General features: G+C 47.2%; 1 protein-coding gene and 1 long non-coding RNA gene across 4 annotated transcripts in view; one reads left to right on the top strand and one right to left on the bottom strand.

The window, feature by feature from the left end:
* Positions 1–21,292, top strand: part of Tns3 (tensin 3) — a 239,156-nt gene that overhangs the window by 31,940 nt on the left and 185,924 nt on the right. The window contains exons 1-2 of one of the 2 annotated variants that reach the window (XM_036200395.1): positions 7,084–7,384; positions 16,005–16,116. In XM_036200395.1, coding sequence (XP_036056288.1) covers positions 7,307–7,384; positions 16,005–16,116 — 190 coding nt within the window. In that variant the 5' untranslated portion in view covers positions 7,084–7,306. Of the gene's footprint in view, positions 1–7,083; positions 7,385–16,004; positions 16,117–21,292 lie in introns of those variants that run through there. The other variant, XM_036200396.1, reaches the window with a different exon arrangement.
* Positions 1,763–6,975, bottom strand: LOC118591967. Of its 2 annotated transcripts, XR_004946036.1 has the most exons (5): positions 6,738–6,975; positions 5,823–5,901; positions 4,687–4,857; positions 3,512–3,645; positions 1,763–2,876 (listed from the first exon to the last, which is right to left on the bottom strand). It is a non-coding gene; the product is annotated as an uncharacterized LOC118591967 (long non-coding RNA). The 2 variants fall into 2 exon arrangements; XR_004946035.1 differs by having other exon boundaries at positions 4,687–5,901.

Genomic DNA, 21,292 nt, shown 5'->3' on the forward strand with positions numbered 1-21,292 from the left:
GACCAGGCTTAGGTTCTTCTTTGCACACTGCCTGGGGAAACTACAGGTTTTCTTTAAATGACCCTTGATATCTGACTTTAATTTTAAAATTCAAACATAGTAATTGTAGATATTCATAGAACACAACCATGCGTGAGTCAGCTCAAGCATGGTGTTTTGATATGGATGTGCATTACATACTGATAACAGTGGGATAATTAGCATATCATCATCTAAAATGCTTTTTTTGTGGTGAGAGCATTGAAATCTTCTATTTTGCCTCCAGGCAGTGGTGGCACACACCTTTAATTCCAGCACCAGGGAGGGAGAGGCAGGTGGATCTCTGAGTTCAAGGCCAGCCTGGTCTACAGAGTAAGTTCCAGGATAGCCAGGACTATACAGAGAAAGCCTGTATTCTCAACTATGGCACCTTCAGTGCAACAGAAACTCAGAATTTACAAACTTTGTACCCACTGGAACCCCTCACCCCTGAGCCCCCCTGCTGCCCCTGTCCAGACATTTGCTAACCACCTCTCTACTCTCAGTTCTGTCCCATGTTTTTTTCATAATCAACATATAAGTGAGCTCACTTGATGCTTGCCTATCTGTGCTTGGTTTATTTCATTATCCAAAGTGCAACCTAGGTTGTCACAAATGGCAGGATTTTGGCCTTCTTTATGACTGAGTAGTATTCCATAGTGTATTTCTACCACATCTCCCTTATGTCTTGACTTGTCAGTGGCCCCTTAAGGTGATTTTAATCTCTCCACTAGCCACACAGACTTTGAGTCTTATCAAGTTATTAAGCTTCCTGGAGTCAGTATTTTTATTACTTTAAAGTTCATTTTCTTTCTAACCGTATTTTATATGTATGAGTATTTTACCTGCATGTATGTGCACCATGTGTGTGCTGGTGCCTACAGGCTGGAACTGGTGTTACTGATGGTTGTGAGCCACCATGTAAGTGTCAGGAATTGAACCTGGGTGGTAGTGGTCTCTTTCTCCTCCTCTTCCCCCTTTCTTTTCTTTTGAAACAAGGTCTCATTAAGTGTCTTGGCTGGTCTGGAATTCTCTGTGAAGACTGGGCTGGTCTTCATAAGAAATGGGCCTGCCTCTGCCTCTTGAGTGCTGGGATTAAAGGTGTGCCACGTCCAGTTTCGAACACTTCTTACATGATGAATCATGGTTCTACATGGAGTTATATATAACTCAGAGTGGGGCACATGAGAGCATTTGGCAACAGTAGAAAGTTTTTGAATGCACAGTGAACAAATGAACCCAAGATCAAAAGCACAATGAGTCTGCCTTGTTTCCTGCAGCACCTGCTTGGGTCATACAGCTTCTCTGGGACATAGAGGTTGTGCTTGGTTGTGAGCACAGTGTGCACTCTTGCAGTGCATCGCCAGTTAACACAGCACTGCCTGGAACAGGACAGATTCCAGACTGTTATATGAATTTCAGTGTTTTTAGCATAAAAGTTTTCTGCTCTTATAGAAACATAATGGTCTAAGTATTGAAAACAAAGGTTTGATATGTTTGGGCCGTTATCTTCCAGCACAGAGTAGCATATTTTTACATTATATTGTGTTAGAATCTTCCCATGTGTCTTCTTCCTCCCTCTGCAGGGGTTGTGTGCATCCTGGCTCCCCGGGATTGGAAGTCTGTCACCCCAGGCAGGTCATTGATGGCCCTTTGGGACAGAGGTTCTTTCTCTTCTACTCGGTTCGTTCAGTAAACACACAGAAAATCTGCCATGTATTTATTACATTTAATTATTGGGTATTTGCTTTTCTATCCCACCACCCTTTTCCTAGAACTATTTCCCATGGGGGGGGGGTGAGACAGTATTTGAGTGGATGTCCTGGTGTGTTTGGGCCTCTGGGTCAGAATGCCATAGGAGGGTGGCTTGGGAACAAAACGCATGTGTTTAGAAAGTGTAATAGCAAAGGGCTGGAGACTCACAGTAGGGGTGAGATCTGCAGGAAAAGCAGTTTTTCTTGACTTCTCTAAGTTGGGGGCGGGGGGGGGGAGGAAGTATATGATGGGAGAAAACAGGGGAAATGGAGCATGTTTCCTCAGCGCTGGTGGAACACCCTGCTACGATGTCAGAAGTCACCATCTGTTGTTGACAAAGAAGCCCCCAGATGTGCCTGTCAGAGATTGACAGTTGGCCCTAACCTGTTGCTCTGACCGTTGTCTTGACCTCTGTAGCCAGTGCAGAGGTGGTGGTGGAACTTGTAGACTGACGCCCTCCCCTTGAGGTCATTGGCTCTGGGCTTCCTCCCAGATGCAGTAGATGCTGAGGCAGGTTCGATGAGGCACAATGTCCCTTAGAACGGTGTTAGGGGTGAAAACACCCAGGCTGCTGTCCTTCATCCATCCATCTTGGTGGTAACAACTGTTTTTCTACCATGTACTTTGGGTCAAGCACCTCCAATACATCTTCTCTAGTTTGTTCTATTGCTCTTTGATGTGTACTCATTGTCCCCAGGATACAATGTCTCTGGGGATGACAGGGGAGGATTTTGAACTGCTGGCTGGTTGTCCCATTTTGTGTGTCCTTGGCTCACCAGTGAACCCATGAGATCTTGTACCCCATTCTTCTGTCTCCAAGTGTGTGTTGTCCCTTCCCCACATTTCTAAGGCAGCAGGTGGATAGAGGTCTCCTGGACAGGCTCTGCCATGTTAGTGAGGTGGACATGGCTCTGGGACCTTCCCAGGACTCCAGGGAATCTGGGCATACTAACATGTGGTAGGTACCCTGGCAGACACACTGCATTTCTCTGTAGGTAGGATGGAGCACAGACTGGATGCACAGGGAAATAGGGAAGAGGAAAGGTCTTTCAAGAAGGAGTTTGACCCAGGTTTGCACTTGAGCAAGGTCCAGATGCCAGGGCCTTGGGACAAGAAGAGAAACACAGGCTTAGAGATTTCTGCAGGTAAGAGCCACCAGTGGCTTGTTGTTAGCACTGGCAAAGGCTTGCCCGACCCAAGGCCACAGTCATCTTGACCTCTTGATTGACTAGGGATCAACCACTTTCTCAGTCTTAGACTTACTCTTTTTCTTTTACAGTGAAGGTACTGTGGGGCTCTCTATTCTCCAAGGAGATGGGTGCTAGAGGATGTCTCTCTCTGCCTGTGATCTCACAATAGCCCCTATAGGATGAGTGGAAGCTGGTCTCAACCCTCCCTTACATCTCCTGTTGTTCTGCCCATGCCCTCCCTGTTCTACCAGGTGGGAGGTGCTGACCCCATGAAGACTCAACTATGTTAATTGTCTGTAACAGTGGGGATTCAAGGACTCTATTGCCAATGGTTGGCAATGCAGTATTTTCACTGTTTAGCCATTGGAGCCCTCTGAGATGTAGCCAATAGGCGCCACTCCAGGCTGTCTCCCATGTCCTTGTGGTGTGCTCTTCTGTCATTCTTGTGGCGGCTGTGACCTTGCCACAGGGCTGGGTTTCTCTAACCCTGACCCCTGTGGGCAGAGCTGCTGATTGTCTGTTTTTCCTACTTTCACTTCTGAGTGTACCTGTGGCAGATGAGATTCACTGCTGCCCTGGTGTGTCTGCCTCCTGGAGAGTGTTCTTCCTGCTTCTCTAAGGAGGGGAGGGGGCCTCTAGGCTTCGTCCTCTTGTAGGTATCCAATGCCTCTGGCTTGTCATCCTGTGCACATTGCAAAGCAGTTCCAGGACGGGTGCTATGAGAGGGTACTCGGCTGCTACTCTCTTCTAACACAGCCCCCTCTGCACACACTCCAGACTGTTCTCCATGGCCACTGCTCCTCTTCCAGGACACAGATATCTGCATAGTGCCCCTAGCTTAGCACCTGCTAAGACCTCCACATGAGGGGTCCAGCCTGGCCCAGTTGGGGGGTCTCTCTCCTATCACTGCTTCTTGCTATCTTGCTCAGCTCCCCAACCTCTTTCCTCCACCCTGTCTACCTCTAGCATTAGCTGGACATTAGCCACCATGTCTGGCCTACTCACTCAAGCACATTCTTCCTTTCTTGCCTGAAAAATGGTCCCCCCATCCAAATCTCAGCTCACTAATTGAGGTCTCACCTTGTATGTGGACACTGTTGTTCCCTGCTAATGCTGTGTGCTCATGGACTTCTCAGCGATCGATTCTATAGGTGACCAAGTGAGCACGTGAGTGAGTGTAAGAGCAGCTTATAGACCACAGTGACCACATTCCTACTGAACCACAGATTCAACATGAGAAAATCTGGCTGTTTAGGGGGCACATGTTCTCAGTTCAGTCTGAGTTTTCAATAGTTGGATGCCATATAACCTCTCTCCTTGGTGGCCGAGGTGCTGATGTCTCCCTGGGTTGTCTAGCCTCCCCTGCCCCATGTGAAAAGAATGTCACTTTGTTCCTGGGGACCAGATGCAGTCAGATGCCCAGGCGAGGCCAATCTGGACAGTGGGAAGCAGAGAGGAAACAGGATGCTGGGAAGAAATTTGTCTCTAACTGTTGTTTGCAGAATGGGGATGACACAAGCCTGCCACTCAAGTGCTGGGAATCAGCTACCACAAGAGCTGGCTGCCTACCATGGCTTCTGGAGTTCCCAGGCCCCATGCATCTGTCTGCCCACAGCTTGCTTAAGAGGTGGAGTTGGGTGGGTAAGGGTGTGTATGACTCCACCCATGTGAGTGACCAGCATCGGTGGCTGGGGAGCAGGAGCAAAGAAGGACCGTTTCTTACCTGAGCCCACACTACACTGGGCCTGTGTGGCGTGGTTCTGCAAAGCCAGAGCCCCACTGCAGGATCCAGATGACCAAATGTGGAGTGGTTTCCTTTGCCATGAATTCAGCTCAGGGAGGGGAGACGATTAACCACCGGGGTTGGGAGAGAAGTTGGAAGGTGGATCTTCAGCTGAGCCCAGAAAAAGCAGTTGTTATCAGTCAGAAAAGAGAAAAGAAAAAAAGCTATAGACGTCAGAAGAGAGCCCGATGGCTCAGAGTGGAAGGATCCTGCAGTGTGGAGCCCCGCTGGGAGCCTGGCTGAGGGGTCAGTGGGGAGGCCAGGGGATGTACGGGAGACGTGCAGCCTGATGAAGGGACTGGGGTATGTCTCCTGGGTTCACGGTTCTGGACCTTGGCCCAGAGTCCTTGGCTGTAACTGTTGATTCGCCCCAGGACCAAGACAAACCAGTTTGTTGTCAGGAGCTAGAAAGTGTATCACAGTCACATAGTTTATAACTAGTAATAAAGAGTAGGCGTTTTCTGAATGGTGTATTCTTTTAAATAACTTCCGGCAGATTCAGGTATGCCTATAATAAAGAAGCACCTTCTGATGTTTGCCTCCCTGTGTGGCAGGCCTGAGCAATGCCTCAGCCTTCCTACTGCTGGGATCACAGACAGGAGCTACCACATTTGGCAACCTCTGCCTCTTAACAGTAGTTCTAAATAGACCCCAGAGTGTGCGGGGGGCCCATACTCTCCCTCAGAGCCTCACCACAATAGGGCATGGTGTCTTCCTTTCTGAATTCAGATTCCTTCTGCTGGCTCTGTCAGCACCTTAGTAAGGCCAACACCTCCTGATAGACAGGAGAATCACTGCTTCCAACCCTCTTGGGTTAGATGCCGGGATCCAGAATGAACGCAATACTCCTAGTCTCAGGGATCCCTGGGCAGTGGAGGGTGGAGATGGTGCATGCAGGAGTATGACCAAGAGACTTGCAGAAAGTCCAGCTTAAGTAAGTGGCTGTAGGAAAACAGGAATGGTGTCGGGCTACTGAAACAGTGGAAGATGAGGAAAGAGCTCATTTGAGGGGCGTGGGGGAGAGAACATCTACTTGGTGATAATGGTATGAAGAACTGGAGTCCTGGATGGCATACCTATCTTCAGCAAATTTTGGTTTTCTTTCTTCCGTCCACTTTTGCAGTTGAAACTTGAAGAGCAGCCATTGCTCCTCCACTGCAGAAACAGAAAGATGGATATTTAGTGCCAGGACCCGAGAGGTTGAATTGATGGCTGGAATTTGCACATGTGGTAACCATAAAGGCCCTTGCAGCCCACCCAGACTGCCCTCCCAGTGAAGGCATTTGGGCACACAGGCTCAGAGTCAGAGTGTGAGAGCCACAGAGGCTGGGCTCTGGGACACTGCAGGCTATATGAACGCTGCGTCACGTGGGCTGGGCCTGGCGCCAGGGCCACTAGGGCTTCGTGTTTAGAGCTACATGCTAAGTGCCCTCCCTGCTCCTTACTCCGTTGCAGGGGCCTCTTCTGCTGCACAGAGGAGACCCGAGCCATTGCTTCAGCTTGGGTCCGTCCATCTTCAAAGCACCCGTTCTATAGTCTCAGAAGTTAGACTTGCCTTGTCTAAAGCTACTCTCTGCTGCTGTTGAACTTGCTTTTAAGGACACAGCCCCAGGCAGGTCCACAGGCCTGGGGTAGGAGAAAGGCTGCTCTTGTTAGCAGAGTGCACCCTCCTAGCCTTTTAAAGGGGCCCTCAATGCTTTCTGGGCTCCTGGATTGCTTTTTCTTCATCCCGCTCGCACTCTTGGTTTCTAATCTCCTTCTAGAATCCCAGACTCTGAATGGAAAGGCTGAGATGCGATTTGTCGACATTGTCCAGAAGCGGGTGGCACCTTGAAGGGGGAGTGGGCACTCATTTCCTCGGAGTGCAAAGTGGGCAGTCACTTGCTTTGGGTTTTTGCCTGAAACCCTTCACCCCACCCCCCACCCCACCCCATTTAATTTTAAAGCTTCACAAGCAAAGCAAACAAAAACAACAACAACAAACCCTCTACCTTAATGTTTTCCAAAAACTCTTCCTACTCCACACTTAGCACTCTTAGCTGGGTAGTGTCGATGACTTCCCGTGGCAGATGCAGGGTGGACTGGAAAACAGTCAAGATTTTAAAATGCCGAAAGCCCTGGGAACCTGCTGCGTTTTGATTCTCTTTAAGCCCCTGGGCCAGCGCGCCTAGAGGTTTGAAATCCTAGTAATGCCGAACCCCGAGCCAAGCGTCGGTAATTCCAGTCAGATGGCGGCAGGGAGGCGCCCCCACCCACCCCCCACCCCCCGCGGGAAGGCGTTTCTTTGCCCACTTCTCCCGCGTCTGGCTGAGCAGCGGTGCCCCGGCTCTGGGCTGCGGTCTGCGGGGGAGGGCGGGCTAATTCGTGTCAGATGGAGGGCGGCCGCGCGGGGCCCGCCACTCGCGCCTGGCTTTTGTTCCCGGCGTCTGACTTCTGACGGCAGGAGCTTTTGCAGAGCCCGCTGAGACGCACACGACCCGGGCCTTGCCCACGCAGGACCCGGAGCCGTCGGTGCCCCCCGCGCTTGGCCGTAGACAGGGGGCGGACCGCAGAGGCGGCCATGCGGTGGCGCGCGCTGGCCCCGGGCCCGCCCGCGAGGGTGGCGCGCGAGATCGGGGTGCGTGGGCGTCCGCGCCAGGTGAGTGTAGTGTAGTGGGCTCCTGGGGGTCCCTTGGGCACGCACGTGGGCGTGCAGGGTGGGCACACAAGGCTATGCACTTGTGGGCCTGTGAGCGCGCGCTTGCCCCGGCTGGTGCGCGTTCGTTTGAGAGCATGCTGGGAGGTGCAAGCGTGTGTGTGCATGTGTGACAGTGTCTAGGGACGCAGAGCTGGATGCGGCAGTCTTCCCCGGTTGAGCCCCGGACAAGGTGGGAGTCAGGACAGCTGTGGCCCATTCCAGTCCAAAAGCCGCTGGAAAGTGCTTCTTTGGATCTCTTTCACTGCAGCGGCGGCGGGATACTAGCCATTGCGCAGACTCGCTCTTCCGCGCGTGTTTCTTGCTGAGGTTTCTTGCAGATACCCCTGCTGCGCCTGGAAGAGGTCTAGTGCAAGTTCCCAGGTCTCCTAGGATATTGCAGCTCCCTGTAGATCACAGGACCATCTTCTGTGGGGTTCAAATTAAACAGGAGCGCGGTAGCGGCCCCACCCCCCTCTTCTGAGTCTCATAAATCCAACATCGACTTTGGTTGTTTTCCCTGGAAACTTTTGGAAGATTCTGTAGAGCGAAAGGCCTGCACGTCAGTTTTGCTTCAGCAGCCAGACGTGGTTGCACTAAAGCAGTGGTTCTCAACCTTCTAATGCAGCGACCCTTCAATAACTGTTCGTCATGTGATGACTGTCAACCATAAAATTATTTTCGTTGGTACTTCATAGCTGTAATTTTGCTACTGTTATGAATCGTAAATATCTGATAAGCAGGATATTTGATATGCAACCCTCATGAAAGGGTTGTTATTGCGACTCACAGGTTGAGAACCACTGTTTTAAAGTGTGGAAACATTGTTGCTTGTGGAGGGGCGTTCCTCCTGCCCTAGGAGCCTGCCTTTTGCTTGGTAGGTCTGGGGACAGCTCTGCGGATATGGGAAGGGTTCTTGTTTGGTTGCTTTCAGAGAAGTGAAGTTGAGCTGGGAATGTGTTTTTGATCAGTGCTGACTCCCTAGAATGCTAGCCAGCTACCCCAAATGCACCTACGTTTGCTTCCTGTGGTGGGCTGAATATTTCCTGAAGGGAGGGAAAACATAGCTGGGACTGTGCAGGCATACCCTTGTACTATGAGACTACTTTGCCACGCTGACCTTTGGTGGAGAGAACTTGGCTGCAGGTTCGCTGTTGCCTTTCCGCTGAATGCAGAGTCTCCCTGCCCTCCAGAGACCTCACTATCAAGGCTAATTGCCCTGGCCCTCTCTGGGCTGTCCTTGTGGAACCAGCAGCTTTACTGGTTACTCTTCCGAAGTGTGGCTCCTAACAATTAAATGTAATTTAGGTTCCTGAACTGGCTTTGCCAACTGCTTCAGCTTTGCTGTACCCCCAACCCCCAACCCTCCCCCCCTCCTTTTCTGGGAGAAATGAAAGCATGGGATCAGGTGAAGACAAGGGCAGTCTAACTCCATCTAGTCTTCTTTCACAAGAGAGATGTTATGTAGCATGCACGTGAGCAGATGTTATTACACTATCTTAATAAACTCCCCGGGGAGCCAGCAATTGAAATGGCTGGGCAGGCCACCACAGTGCCTCTGCTGTTTCCATCCTGCAGCTTCTAACTGTGGACCAGTGAGCAAGAAGCCTGTAGGGGAACAGTGCCTCTTTCTCCTTGCTTGGAATAAAGGTGTTTGTGACCAATGAAACGTTACAGTATCTCTCCTTGGCCCACAGACTATGACCAGTTCATTTAGTGCACAAGTCTTAATTGAGGGACTGTGGTCTGCTGTCTGCCAGCTGGGCAGGGCTCACAGAGGACAAAGGAGAAAGAGTTTGGTGCTCCACACCTAGGATATGGTTGTCTAGCACAAGAGAGAAGATCATAAACAGAACTGCAAGGGTGGCAGAAAAGGTATGTGCCAGCCTGGGTATGACGAAGGGTGAATTCCTGTGCCTGTTTGAGTGTGGCATTGGGGTGAGCCTTATCCCTCATTGGTTGCTTGTAGGGACTAGGTCTTCTGTATCACAGTCTTCATCCTTAGAACAGTGAGGGTTATGATAAGTACGTGCAAGTGCCTTGCTAATACGAATATTGCAGACTCCTGCAGGCCTCTGGATACAGGGTGTCTGCTATCAAGGAGGCAATATCTATTTTGAAACAGTCAGATACAGTCATAGCAAGGAGTATTTCATAAAGGTGCTTTAATAGTATATGTGCAAGTGATAAAATCTGTTATTAAGGAAGAGTGGTTCTCAGGCTAGGCAGCAGATGAGAATCATCTGGGGTCTCTTAAAACTTCCCAGTGTTCTGGTTGCATCTCTAGGGGAATCAGATTTGAATTGGTCTGGGGTGAACCCTAACCAGAGTTGTTTTTAAAATTGCCCAAGTTATGAATGTGAATGTGTAGCATTTGGGATGTGTAGCATTTAGAGCATTTCCAGTAGCTCCATTTAGTAGTAGGAGAGAGAGGGTGTCCTTTCCATTTAAGAGGAGCTGTGGCTTGCTCAGGGTGGCCAAGTTTAAATGTAGATGGCAGAGCCAATGCAGAGGTTTTTGAGGGGTCAGGGCCTTTTTTCTTTCTTTGACAGTGCCGTCTACATCATAGCACATCCAGGGAAATAGGCAGTGAAGTGTAAACCCAACCAAAGAACCTGAAGCATTGGAAAGATCCTAGGTCTAGAAATGGCCTCGTACGCTATTGGGAGTGGTAAAGGTTTTTGAATTTCAGTTTCAGGAGTTTATTGGTGATGTGGAGATAGAACAGCGTGTGTTGATCTCATATCCTCCAGCTTTGCTAAAGTTTTTTTGTTTTTTTAGGTTTTTTTCATCCGATTTTTCTACCTGGGCTGTCAAGTGACTAGGAACAAGACTATTTTACAGCTTTCCGAATGGGTTGCCTTTTATTTCCTTTTCTCGCCTCATTGTACTATTTAGAATCTCGATGTGAAGTCTTGATTAGCACTGTCTCTGCCTGGCTGCATATCTTAAGAGGAAGCCTAGCCCCCTATGACTAAGGATGTTTGCTGTAGGATTTATCTAGCCATGTGTGATCTAGTGACGAAGCCCCCTTTTCTCCCTGCTTGAGATCTTATCAGGGAAGGATGTTAGGTTTTTGTCAATAGTTTTGACAGATTTTTGCCATTGATTTAGAAGACCATCTGGTTCCCTTCTTAGCTTATTAATTGCTTTTTTTTTTTTTTTTTTTTTTTTGGTAGTTTTGCTTTTTGAGACAGGGTCAGTCAGACCTCTATCACTTCCCTGCCTCACCTCTAGAATTCTGGTAGTTTTAAGTTTGTTGATTGATATTTGAATGTTATGAATTTTTGCATTTCTGGGATAAGCCAACTTTTCACCATGTAGTATGTTGTGGATTGTGTAGGGTAACCCATGGGTTATTTAGAATTATAGTATTTTGTTTGCAACTGTTTGGGGAATTTTCCAGAGATTACTGTTGGTGTTCCCAACTTTGATTCTATTGTGGTCACAGATTTCTTTTCTTCAGGAGGATTTGAATGCATTTTGATTTGTTCAGACTTGTTCTATGTCTACAATATGGCTAACCACACTAATACACTTAAAAGAATGTGTGTTCTGTTGCACTTGAGTAAAATATTCTGTTTCTGTTAGGTCAAATTGTTTGATAACATCATTTATATCCATGTTTATTTTCCAATTAGATCTGTCGATTGCTGAGAGAGGCTTGCCTACCAAAATACCACAAGAATGATGGTTTAACGGAAATGCGTTCCCTAGCCGTGCTGAGGGAGGACACAGACATCATGGTGTGGGCATGGCTAGTTTGTTTGGAGGCCTCTTTTCTTCACCTGTAGACAGCCATTTTCTCCCAGGTCCTTACATGGCTATATCCCTTTGTGAACATGGATTCCTTGATGTGTCTTCTTATAAACCATGACAATAGCCTGTATTATTTTGGGTACCTCTAGGGCATCCTTGACCAACATCTCATAGAGAGGTGTCCTATGCCTGGCACTGAGATTTTCATTAAATAACCAATGCTTTCTGGGAGTAACGTTGTCTGTCCACGCATGCTGCTTCCATTTAAGCTCTTTTTGGGAAATACATGTTTAAAATTATTTCACAAAATCGTAGGTTTCAATGTGGCTCTTTCTTCCTTCTGTAGTTTGACTAGCCCTTCTCTCTGCCTCCCTTTTTCCGCCTGCCTCCCTCCTTCCCCACTTAGCTTTCCACCCTGGTGTTCGGGTCCTCTGTTTTCCTATTGCACACATTCTCCCCAGCTCCGATTTCAGCCCCGTCCCCTCTGTGTGGTGCGAGGGTAGTCAAGTATCTGAGTAAGAGGTGTATCCACATAGGAGGCCCAGCCTCAAAGACCTCTCAGGAAAGGATGCAATCCTCCTAATAGAGGCTTTATGGCTTCCTAGACCCTCTCCCTCAGGAGAGGCTAGAGAGGGCCTCCTGGGTGGATACACCTGTTACTCAGAAGGCAGGGAGGCAGGTATCAGAGGCAACCCAGCCTGGACAGTCAAAGGCCAACATGGAAAAATTCTAGGGTTTTTTTTTTCCCCTCTCTGGGCAGTCCCAAGTTAAACATGGTAGATCTAAAAATTTGAAGCTAGTGTCCACATATGAGAGAGAAAATGCAGCATTTGTCTTCCTGGACCTCAGATTTTCCGGGTCCCTCCGTTTTCCTGAAAATTTCGTTTTCTTTATGGTAAAACAAAGTTTACCTGAATTCATGTCCTCTTCTATGTCCGTTTGGCAGTTGACAGACACCTAGGTGGATTTCAAAACTACTACATCACATTGCTTTTTCTTTGATGATTAGTGACCTTTTGTTAGTTTTTAGTGGAGAAAGCGCGTGTCCACCCATGTATTTGCTGTTTTGGTTCTCTTCATTCTGCAGTATGATGGTCTCTATGTCCATCTTCCTGCTATCTGGGGACCGTTTTGAATGTGGTATGTGTCAGTTGTTGGCAAGTTCTCCTAACTTTCAGCTTTTGAGTCAATATATTTTCTGTTTGTTTGTTCAAGACAGGATTTTTTTCTCTGTAGTTTTTGGTGCCTGTTTTGGATCTCGCTCTGTAGACCAGGCTGGCCTCAAACTCACAGAGATCCTCCTGCCTCTGCCTCCCAAGTGCTGGGATTAAAGGCGTGTGCCACCACCGCCTGGTAAGTAAATATCTTAACAAGCCTGTAAAAGTCTTTCATTTTTGGAAGACAGTTTGACTGCAGAGTCTAGATGTACTGGTCTTCTTCAGTATTTTGTAAGGTTTAACTTCTCACAGATATTTTCAAATTTAGTACTTTCTTAAAGGTTTATGTTCATTTTTAAAATTATGTGTATGTGAGTGTGTCTCTGTGTCATGAGTATAGTACCCTTGGAGGCCAGAGGCATCAAATCTTTAGCTAGAGTTACAGGGAGGTGTAGGCCGCTTGATGTGTAAGCTGAACACTCAAGGTCTTCTGTAAGAGCAGTGTATGCTTCTAACTAACTGCTGAGCCATCTCTCCAGCCTCATAAGTAAACAATTTTGTTGTGAGAAAGCTTGTTAGTCCTAATTGTTTGTCCTCTGTATGTGATGTGCATTTTTATTTATTTATTTATTTGTTTATTTTTTCTCTGAGCGTTTTTAAGATTTTTTTTTTTTTGTTATTGGGTTTAAGTAATATATATTCATGTACTTTGGTATAGTTACAGTCAACTCTTGTTTCTTGGCTCTGTGTCTTTACAGTTTTCCTTGCATTTTTAGATACTTTGGTCATTATTTCTTCATGTGTCCCTTCTGGGCTTCTTACCATTAGGAGTAAATGTGTGTTTATTGTAAGATTTCTCTCATTGCTCTGGAAACTCATTTGTTTGTTGATATACATTATTTCATTTCATTGCTTTATTTTGGGAGGATTTCATTGTGTTGATTTTAAATTCACTGTGTCTTTTGAGTACTTGGCCAATAATTATGTCCTGTATATTTTTACCTCTGAAGTCTGCATTTTCTTTTGTTGTTGTTTTCTTTGGGTCTTTATGCATTTTTTTACATCGCCACATTTTGAGAAATAATACAATTGTAATAACACCCTTAATATTCTTGTCTGATAATTCTAACCTCTCAATCAGTTTCCATTATTTTTTCTAATCATGAATTCTATTTGCTTTCTAGTTTCCTTGAGTGCCTGATAATTTCTGGCTTTGTAAATTTTACCTTGTTTGGATTCTGAGAAATTTTATGGTCTTTGTGGTATTCTGGTATACTTTTTCTCTGAAATGCAGTCATGCTACTGGATAGCAGTAACAGCCTTGGGGCAGTGTTTTGCAAATAGCTTATGTAGGCCAAGGGGGTGTTAAAGTAGAGCTGATCTCTATAAGGCATGGTCGCTCTGCATTTCCTGTAAATTGGGGCAAAGTTGGGGTTCCTGATCTACAGTAAGCAAGCACAGTTCTCAGCTCTTAGTGAACCCAGGGCCCCTAATCCTGCTGGAGAGGCATAGGGTGTGTGTTAGAGAGGTGGGAGCTCTTTTCTATATCCTTGATGGGTACACATATGCTTTTCTGCACTGGCTGTTTTTAAGGACTTTTCTGGAGACCTTAAGGAGTTCTGCAGCTCTTGGTTCTGTGGTGCCCTGACTGGGAAACTCTTCTTGCCTTCCTCAACAGAGGAGGCTCCCTTGGATGCCGCCTGGATCTTCTCTGCAGCCCAGAGAGTCTCTTAAGACAGTGGTGGAGGAGGGGATGAGGCAGGACACTCACCTTAACTTATTCTTCCCTCTCAAGTACAGTCACGGTCCCTGGGGTCCCTGAACAAGGATGCGCTTAGGATGTATGTCATCAGCTGCATCTGTCATTGTGTGGGTATCACAGAGTGTGTTTACATAACCTGAGATTGTCCAAAAATCACCACGTGGAAGGGCTTCAGACACGTTTCAGTCTCAGAGTGCCTTGGTGTGTGCGGGGCATTGTTGACCAGAGCGTCATCGTCACCACTGCCCCTCATTTCCTGCTGTGTGTTTTCAAAACAGTGGTTCTGTGTATTTTGTGCATGATTTTAGGTGAGGATACATTTAGTCTCTGGTAATACTTTTTTCACCAGCAGTGGATGGTCCTGTGGATTCAGAACTAAGTAAATAAAAATGCTGTCGTGGTGCTCTATGTCACCCAAGGTCCTTAAAAGCAGGGTAGCACATTTTTCCAGGATTGTTATTTTATCCAGATCTACATTTTCCACCTTTCTTGTAGATCTTTAGCTAGTACGATGTACAATGCTGAAGCTTAATGACTTCAACTTTGTTCCCTCTGTGGCTGCCATCCAGAGCATGAAATGAGCTCCCTTGTCAGAGTTCCTGAGGGCTCCCACCCACACCACAGTGCAGTGAGTTCTATGGCTAGGACTTCTGTTGACTCAGATGTGCTTAAGTGGCAGTGGACATCATATCCTTGCGTCTTTTAAATAGCATGATGCTTTTAATCCTTGGACCTGCACGGATAGTATGCACCTAATGTTTCCAAACACTATTTTGTTGTATGACCAACCTTTTTGAAAATCTATTCTTCCTATGAAAGAGACTTAGGTTATTTCTTCTTCGAGACATTTTTTTTTTTTTCAGTAGTATATTGACTATACAGCGTGAGTGCTGGGAGGTGGGGGAGGGGCTGTGCAGAAGGTAAAGAAGTGCCTGCAACCCTGGACACTTTAAATTATGTAGCACACCTTTTAAAGTTTGTAAGAAATTATCAAACGTTTTTTTTTTTTCCCAAAGTAATTGTTACTGAGAACATGAGACAGGATGCATTTTATTTTCTAAGTAAGTTTAAGTTACCCTGAGTAAGTTTAAGTAAGCAGTGAAGTGTGTGTGTGTGTGTGTGTGTGTGTGTGTGTGTGTGTGTGTGTGTCTTGACTAGGATCCACATGGTTGTTAGTTACTGATGCCATCATCAGCAAATAGCCAGAAGGATGTTCTAAAAGAAAGTGAACTTTTCAGAGAGCCTCAGAGAGAGAGAGAGAGAGAGAGAGAGAGAGAGAGAGAGAGAGAGAGAGAGAGAGAGAGAGAGGCAGACTCTGTAAACAGGAACTTGGTGGATGAGAGTTAATCTCCTCATACTAATGCTTGTCATCTTGGTTAAGAAAGGCCGGCATCTGTGTCCTGGGCTCATACTAGCTTGGCTGAGAATCTCTGAATCTTAGTGGTTATTTTGGGACACCTTTGAAAGGAAAACTGTTGATCACCTACCTCTTAACTTTGTCTTGTTCTGGAAGACGCCTATTCTAGAAGAAAGAGCGGGGGAGGGGGGGGGGGGGGGTGAGTCCTGGGAGGCTGTGTGGTTACTTTGTTATTGCTGTGGGTGCTGTAAGCCTGGAGGCTGGAAGGAGAGAGCATACTATCACCTAGGGAGCTACCTAAGGTCTCAGTCCTGAAGCACCCCAGGGGGGAGATGTGCATACTAACAGAGGGTGAGCTGCCTTCTGGATTCCAGATCATCCACTGGCTCTCTTTGGGCTCTGGAGTTTGCTCCTCTTTCAGCCCTCTTCAAGGCTCACTAGATTTATTATCTCCTAGGAAAGAAATTAAAAAAAAAAAAAAAAAAAGAAGAAGAAGAAGATACCACGAGCTGAAGGGCTGACCATTTGTTTCTTCCTTTACTATTTTAGCCGGAAGAATTGACCACGTGTCCTCACAGTTTTAAGAAAAAGGACTTTAAAAAGCCCAGAGTCTGTGGAGTGTGCAGACAGACCATTGACGGTCAAGGGATTGCTTGCCGAGGTAAGTCCATGCCCTTGAACCTCTCACCCTTCAGACCCAAGCTGTGGAAAACAGTCAAAAGAAGACAGCAATTCGTCTGGGAGTTTCCAAAAGTTAAGTCATGGAATTTCCCTGCTGAGCCTCTCTTCATCCCCCACCTGGCAGGGCCTCCCAGGGTTACACAGACACATACTCCTAAGGAAAATCTCTAGAAAGAGCAAGCTCTTACCATGAGAAAGTAGACTGCCATGGGCAATTTGTGGCTTCAAGTCAGGTCTTTTACAGCCTGCTCTTCACTTTTCAAGCATTTCACTTGTAAATTTCCTACAGTCTGCAAATGAACTGTCTATTCTTGAGTGAAGGTGCATTTTTTTTTTTTTTGGTTTGTTTTTTGAATGACTTATTTATTTATTTTATGTGCATTTTTTTTCCTGCCTGTATATCTGGATGAGGGTGTTGGATCCCCTAAAACTGGAGTTACAGACAGTTGTGAGCTGCTGTGTGGGTGCTGGGCATTGAACCCAGGTCCTCTGGAAGAGCAGCAAGTGCTTTTAACCACTGAGCCATCTCTCCAGTCCCTGAGTTAGGGTCCATTTTATGCTGGCCCCTCTCAGTCTGTTTGTGGAAAATGTCTTGTCTCTAAACAAAGCCATCAGCTTGGCTTTTTGGTGCTTAAACATTACAGTTAGTGCAACTTTGAATTCTTTTGACAGTGATAAATCTTCAAAATGAGTGTGTGGCTGGCTTCCATCACCCAGCCCAGGAAGCCCTGAAGGATTGGGCCTTTGGCGTCCCTTCCACTGTGAGGTTTAGGGTCTCCTTCAGAGTCAGTGTTGGTTCTGCCTAGCTTTCCTTCTCCTTTCATGGGGCCCTCCTGAACTCTTGTCCTCTAGTTCACCTCAGGAATGCTGGGATTTCCTGCCACCCCCAGCAGTTTCTTTGTAGACCGTTTCCAGGGGGTGTCTGGTGGGCCTCTGTAGTGTTAGGACCTCCTTGGCTCTTTTCTCTTCTTTCTGACCCCCTGGAGTTTTGGAGTAGAGAGATGCACCACAGTGAGTCAGGAGTGGGCTGAGAGTGTGGCCCTCTTAGGATCTGTTTAGAGTTAAAGGGCATCTGCCTGGCCTGTAGTATTCCAGTTTGATGTCCTCTGCTACACAGTACTAAAGAACATGCTCACTGCTGTCCCGTGGCCTCCATCCCAGGCCTGCTGAGCATCTCCCTGGCTACCTGAACCCCCGTTGTCTCCTCCCACCCTAGGCCTGCTGGGGGTCCCCAGGCTACAGGAGCCACAGGTGTGACTTCTCCCACTGCAATCCTGCTGAGCTCCCACTTGGCCCAATCACACTCCCCCCCCCCCCCCCCGTAGGTGTAGAATGCTAAGGCCTCTTCTGCCTTCTGCTGTGAGGCAGTTTCCTACAGGCCAGCATGGCTCTAAATGGTGACATGCCCTAGAGTACATAGGTCCCAGAAGATGTCATGGATGCTGAGGTCAGCTAGGCAGTGGTGGGCGAGGCCTCGCTGATGGAGGCGGGGCCTCCGTGTGTCAGACTGACGTGTGGGACAGTAAGAGTGACACAGGCAGGGGAGCAGGCAGGGGCTCTCCATCCCCTTACTGTTGGCCTAAAGAACAAAGGAAAGGAGCTGAGAGCAGGTCATTGACGTCCATGAGATGAGCACAGCTCTTTAGTTGTTAGCAGAGGTGACCTTGTGGTAGTTTGTTAGCAGAGATGACCTTGTGATCTTTTGTGTCTGTGAGCTCTCTACAGCTGTACTTGGGGAGTGTGGGGGCTAAGTCCAACCACCTACTCTGCTTCTGGGTAAAGAACAGGTTCTTGAGTCTATTCCTAGCCAAGAGATGTGCCATTGAGTGCTTCCAGACTTTTTTGCCTGTTCACAAACAGTACTGCCCTGCATAGTAACCTGGTCCTCATGAGATCTGTGTCACAGAACTAGGGTTTTCCTCTGCAAGCCTTATCCATACAGAAGGGTCCCATCAACCTGGTATAATGGCCCTTTTTGTGTGCAGACCAGAGGTGACGTTCTCAGTGTGTCATCTACCTCACAAGCTGTCTCTACAGTGTCTGTGAGTGAAGAGAGCGGCCCTCTGCCTGTCCCCTGGGGTTGGTAGAGGCCCGGTACGCCCAGGAACATGTATTGAAAGCTGTCTAATTTTATTTGTATTGTGAACCCCATTCTCAGGGGAACATCTCTATTTTAAGAATTGCATCTTGAAAGTGTTCATTGAGTAAAAGACTTGCTGTGTAAGCCTGAGGCTCTGAGATTAATTCCCAAAACCTACATAAAGTTTGAAAGAATGAACTGACTCGTCAAAATTGTCCTCTGCCCTCAACCCATGTCCCATGACATTTGCATGCTCCCCCCATACAAATTCCTCTATAGTAGTATTAATAAATAAAAATAAAGAAAAAAACAATTAGATCTCCAGATATGGCTCTCAAGTCTGAAAATAAGGGAGAAGAAGATGCATTGAGGTGAAGTGGGGTTGAGGCTATGCGACCTGTGTGACCTATGTGGTCCCCTGAGTCAGCATTAGCTAGTTATGTGCAATGGGGAACAGTGCAATGGTGGACCTGCTGAGTCCATGTTGAGTTGTGCTTCCTCTGGGCGGCAGCCTCAACCAAGTTTGCTTCCCCATGTAGGACTAGGGCCCCCAGAGTGATTGAACCAGGGGGCTGGCAAGGTGGGTGCAAAGTCTGCATCCAGCTTTGTAGCCCCCCAGTCAGACTTAAGTCTCCTGAGATCCCTTTATGGAAAGTGCTCTTATGGTAGTCCCACATGTCTAATCCCCACACATGTCTTGTTCCAGTATGTAAGCACAGATCATGCCTAGAGATCTGGTAGTTGGGCTCTTTAGATGAAGGTCTTTGTTTGCCAACACCTGCAACAGTGACTAGCATGCACCATGCTCATTGTCCCCCAGGAAGAGTCATGTTTCTTTACATAAGAGGCCTGGGTTTATTGAGGAGCTAGCTAACCCACACAGCCTTCTTCCTACCTTAATATGCTTCCCTTAACACCTCAAGTAGTTTTTGTTACTTTTATATAAAGAGAATCAATGGGCAAGAGTAGCAAGGAGAAACCCAAAGCAGTGTTGAGGCTCTGACTTGCAGCTGGTGTATGCTGGCTGCATGGGAGCTGTTGTCTGTCCTTCTTGCTCTGGACCGTGCTCATTGTGGAGACCCTGTCACTGCCTGGGCTTGGGGTTCCTTCTGTAAAGTGAGGACTCCAGGCTGGTCCTGTAGCTTCTGTCAACTCCATTGGTGATGGTTTCTTTTGGAGCTGAGGATCGAACCCAGGGCCTTGTACTTGCTAGGCAAGCGCTCTACCACTGAGCTAAATCCCCAACCCCATTGGTGATGTTTTTAATTAGTGGCACATGAAATATCAGAGGGACTTCAGTGGGCATGCCAGAATGGAATGTGGTTGTGTACATCTGACTGCATGTGCTTGTGTGCCCACATGTGAATGGGAACCACCTATGTAGTTGTGTTTGTGCATATGAATAGTTACAGATATGAAATGCACATGGACATGATTTTTCATGAGTGTGGATGTGCCCATTCCTCTGACTGCATGCATTTGTGTACACATATCTTTGTGTCTGTACACAAAGAAGGCCCAGCTGAGAGCATCACTCTGGCTCAGGGCACTTGGTGGAATTGCATCTCCCTGTTCTACCATGCCGGTAATCTCAGGCAGAGCATACCTGGGAGGCGCTTGAAAGAGAAAAGTCGAACTAGTGGTACTTTGAATGGAGGAGGTATTCAGCAGGCTCCTCTGTCATTCACTTGTTAGGAAAGATTTGGTAAGGTATGTCATTCCCAAATAAACATGTCCATTTCTCAAGTCCCAGGGATGCATTCGGGCACGCATGAAGGCCAGCGTGATGGCCTTGTGGCACAGAGGGCACTAACATCATACAACCTTTTCCCAAGGTCTGGCTTTCTGTGAGGATGTCCCCCACCCTTGACTGGGACCCTCTGTGAGCTGTGCTACCTTAGGGGTGCTTTATCCCTCGACCATTTGACGATGGACCACAAGGCCCTGAGCAAACTAGAAGGGGCCCTCCTCACACACTAGGACCAGAACTATGAGAAATAGACTTGCTATTGTTACTCAGCTACTCAGACTGTGGTATTTTTTAAAAATAACAATCCAAATAGACTGAGACATCATATTTTTATACACAAGTATAGTAATTCTGTTATTATGTAATTGCTACTTTAATACCCTGGAATTATGTTCCAGGAATCTTAGATCTGATCTTTCTCATGACTTTAAAATTAAAAAAAAAATTATTATTAAATTCAGTTGCTGCAGGTATTACTTAGCCTGAAGAGGTTTCATTCTGTCTCTCAAATGCTGCCCTCTGTCTGAGGACACTGTAGTGTGTCAGGAGGAAATGTCCTGGTGCTGTGGGTTGCCTGTGTGAGCATTCTGATATGAAGTACCCTGCAAGTTCCACAGGCAGTGCTGTCAGCTGGTTAGGCCCGGGAGGGATAGGAGCCCAACTGCTGTGCACAGCATGGTGGCTCTGAGGCAGGCAGACATTAGGCATTAGAAACCCCATACATGCATGCATACATGTGTGCTTCCTGTGTCTCACCACATTCTCTGTCTTGGGACATTGCCATTAAGACAGCCATTACTAGATGCGGCCTTTCCACCTTAGAGAGGAACTGGGCCAAATTGATTTCATTCAGTTTGTGGGTTTCATTACAAGCCACACAAAATAGGGTAAGTTAATCACAAAGACCCTGAAAGGCCCTGTGTCTAGTGGACAGGTGCCAAGTGTTAGGAATGTATTAGGGTACCTGTGGTGTGAAGAAAAGGATGTTAATTCTGGGGCGTGGACAGGCCCTGTGGACCAAGTTTGTGGAAAAGGTTTGGCTGTTCTTCAGCCTCTCCACTGCCCAGCCTGAGATCTCCTGCAATGCAGTTGAGTCTCACATGTGTCCCAAGCCACTCAGCAGGCACATAGGGTGCTTAAAAATCTAGAAGAAGTTATCAGATAAATGGCTGGCTCATCCATCTGTTCTTCTCTTGCAAATCCACATGAAGTAGGTAACTTTAAACTTTTCCCCAAAGCAATTAGAGGTGACTCCCCTGTGTAGCTAGAGTTATCACCAGTCCTGCCCGGGCCCGCAGCCACTCAGACCCAAATAAACACAGGGAG

This window comes from Onychomys torridus, chromosome 10 (assembly GCF_903995425.1).
Source record: "Onychomys torridus chromosome 10, mOncTor1.1, whole genome shotgun sequence".
In the NCBI taxonomy this organism is placed as follows: domain Eukaryota; kingdom Metazoa; phylum Chordata; class Mammalia; order Rodentia; family Cricetidae; genus Onychomys; species Onychomys torridus.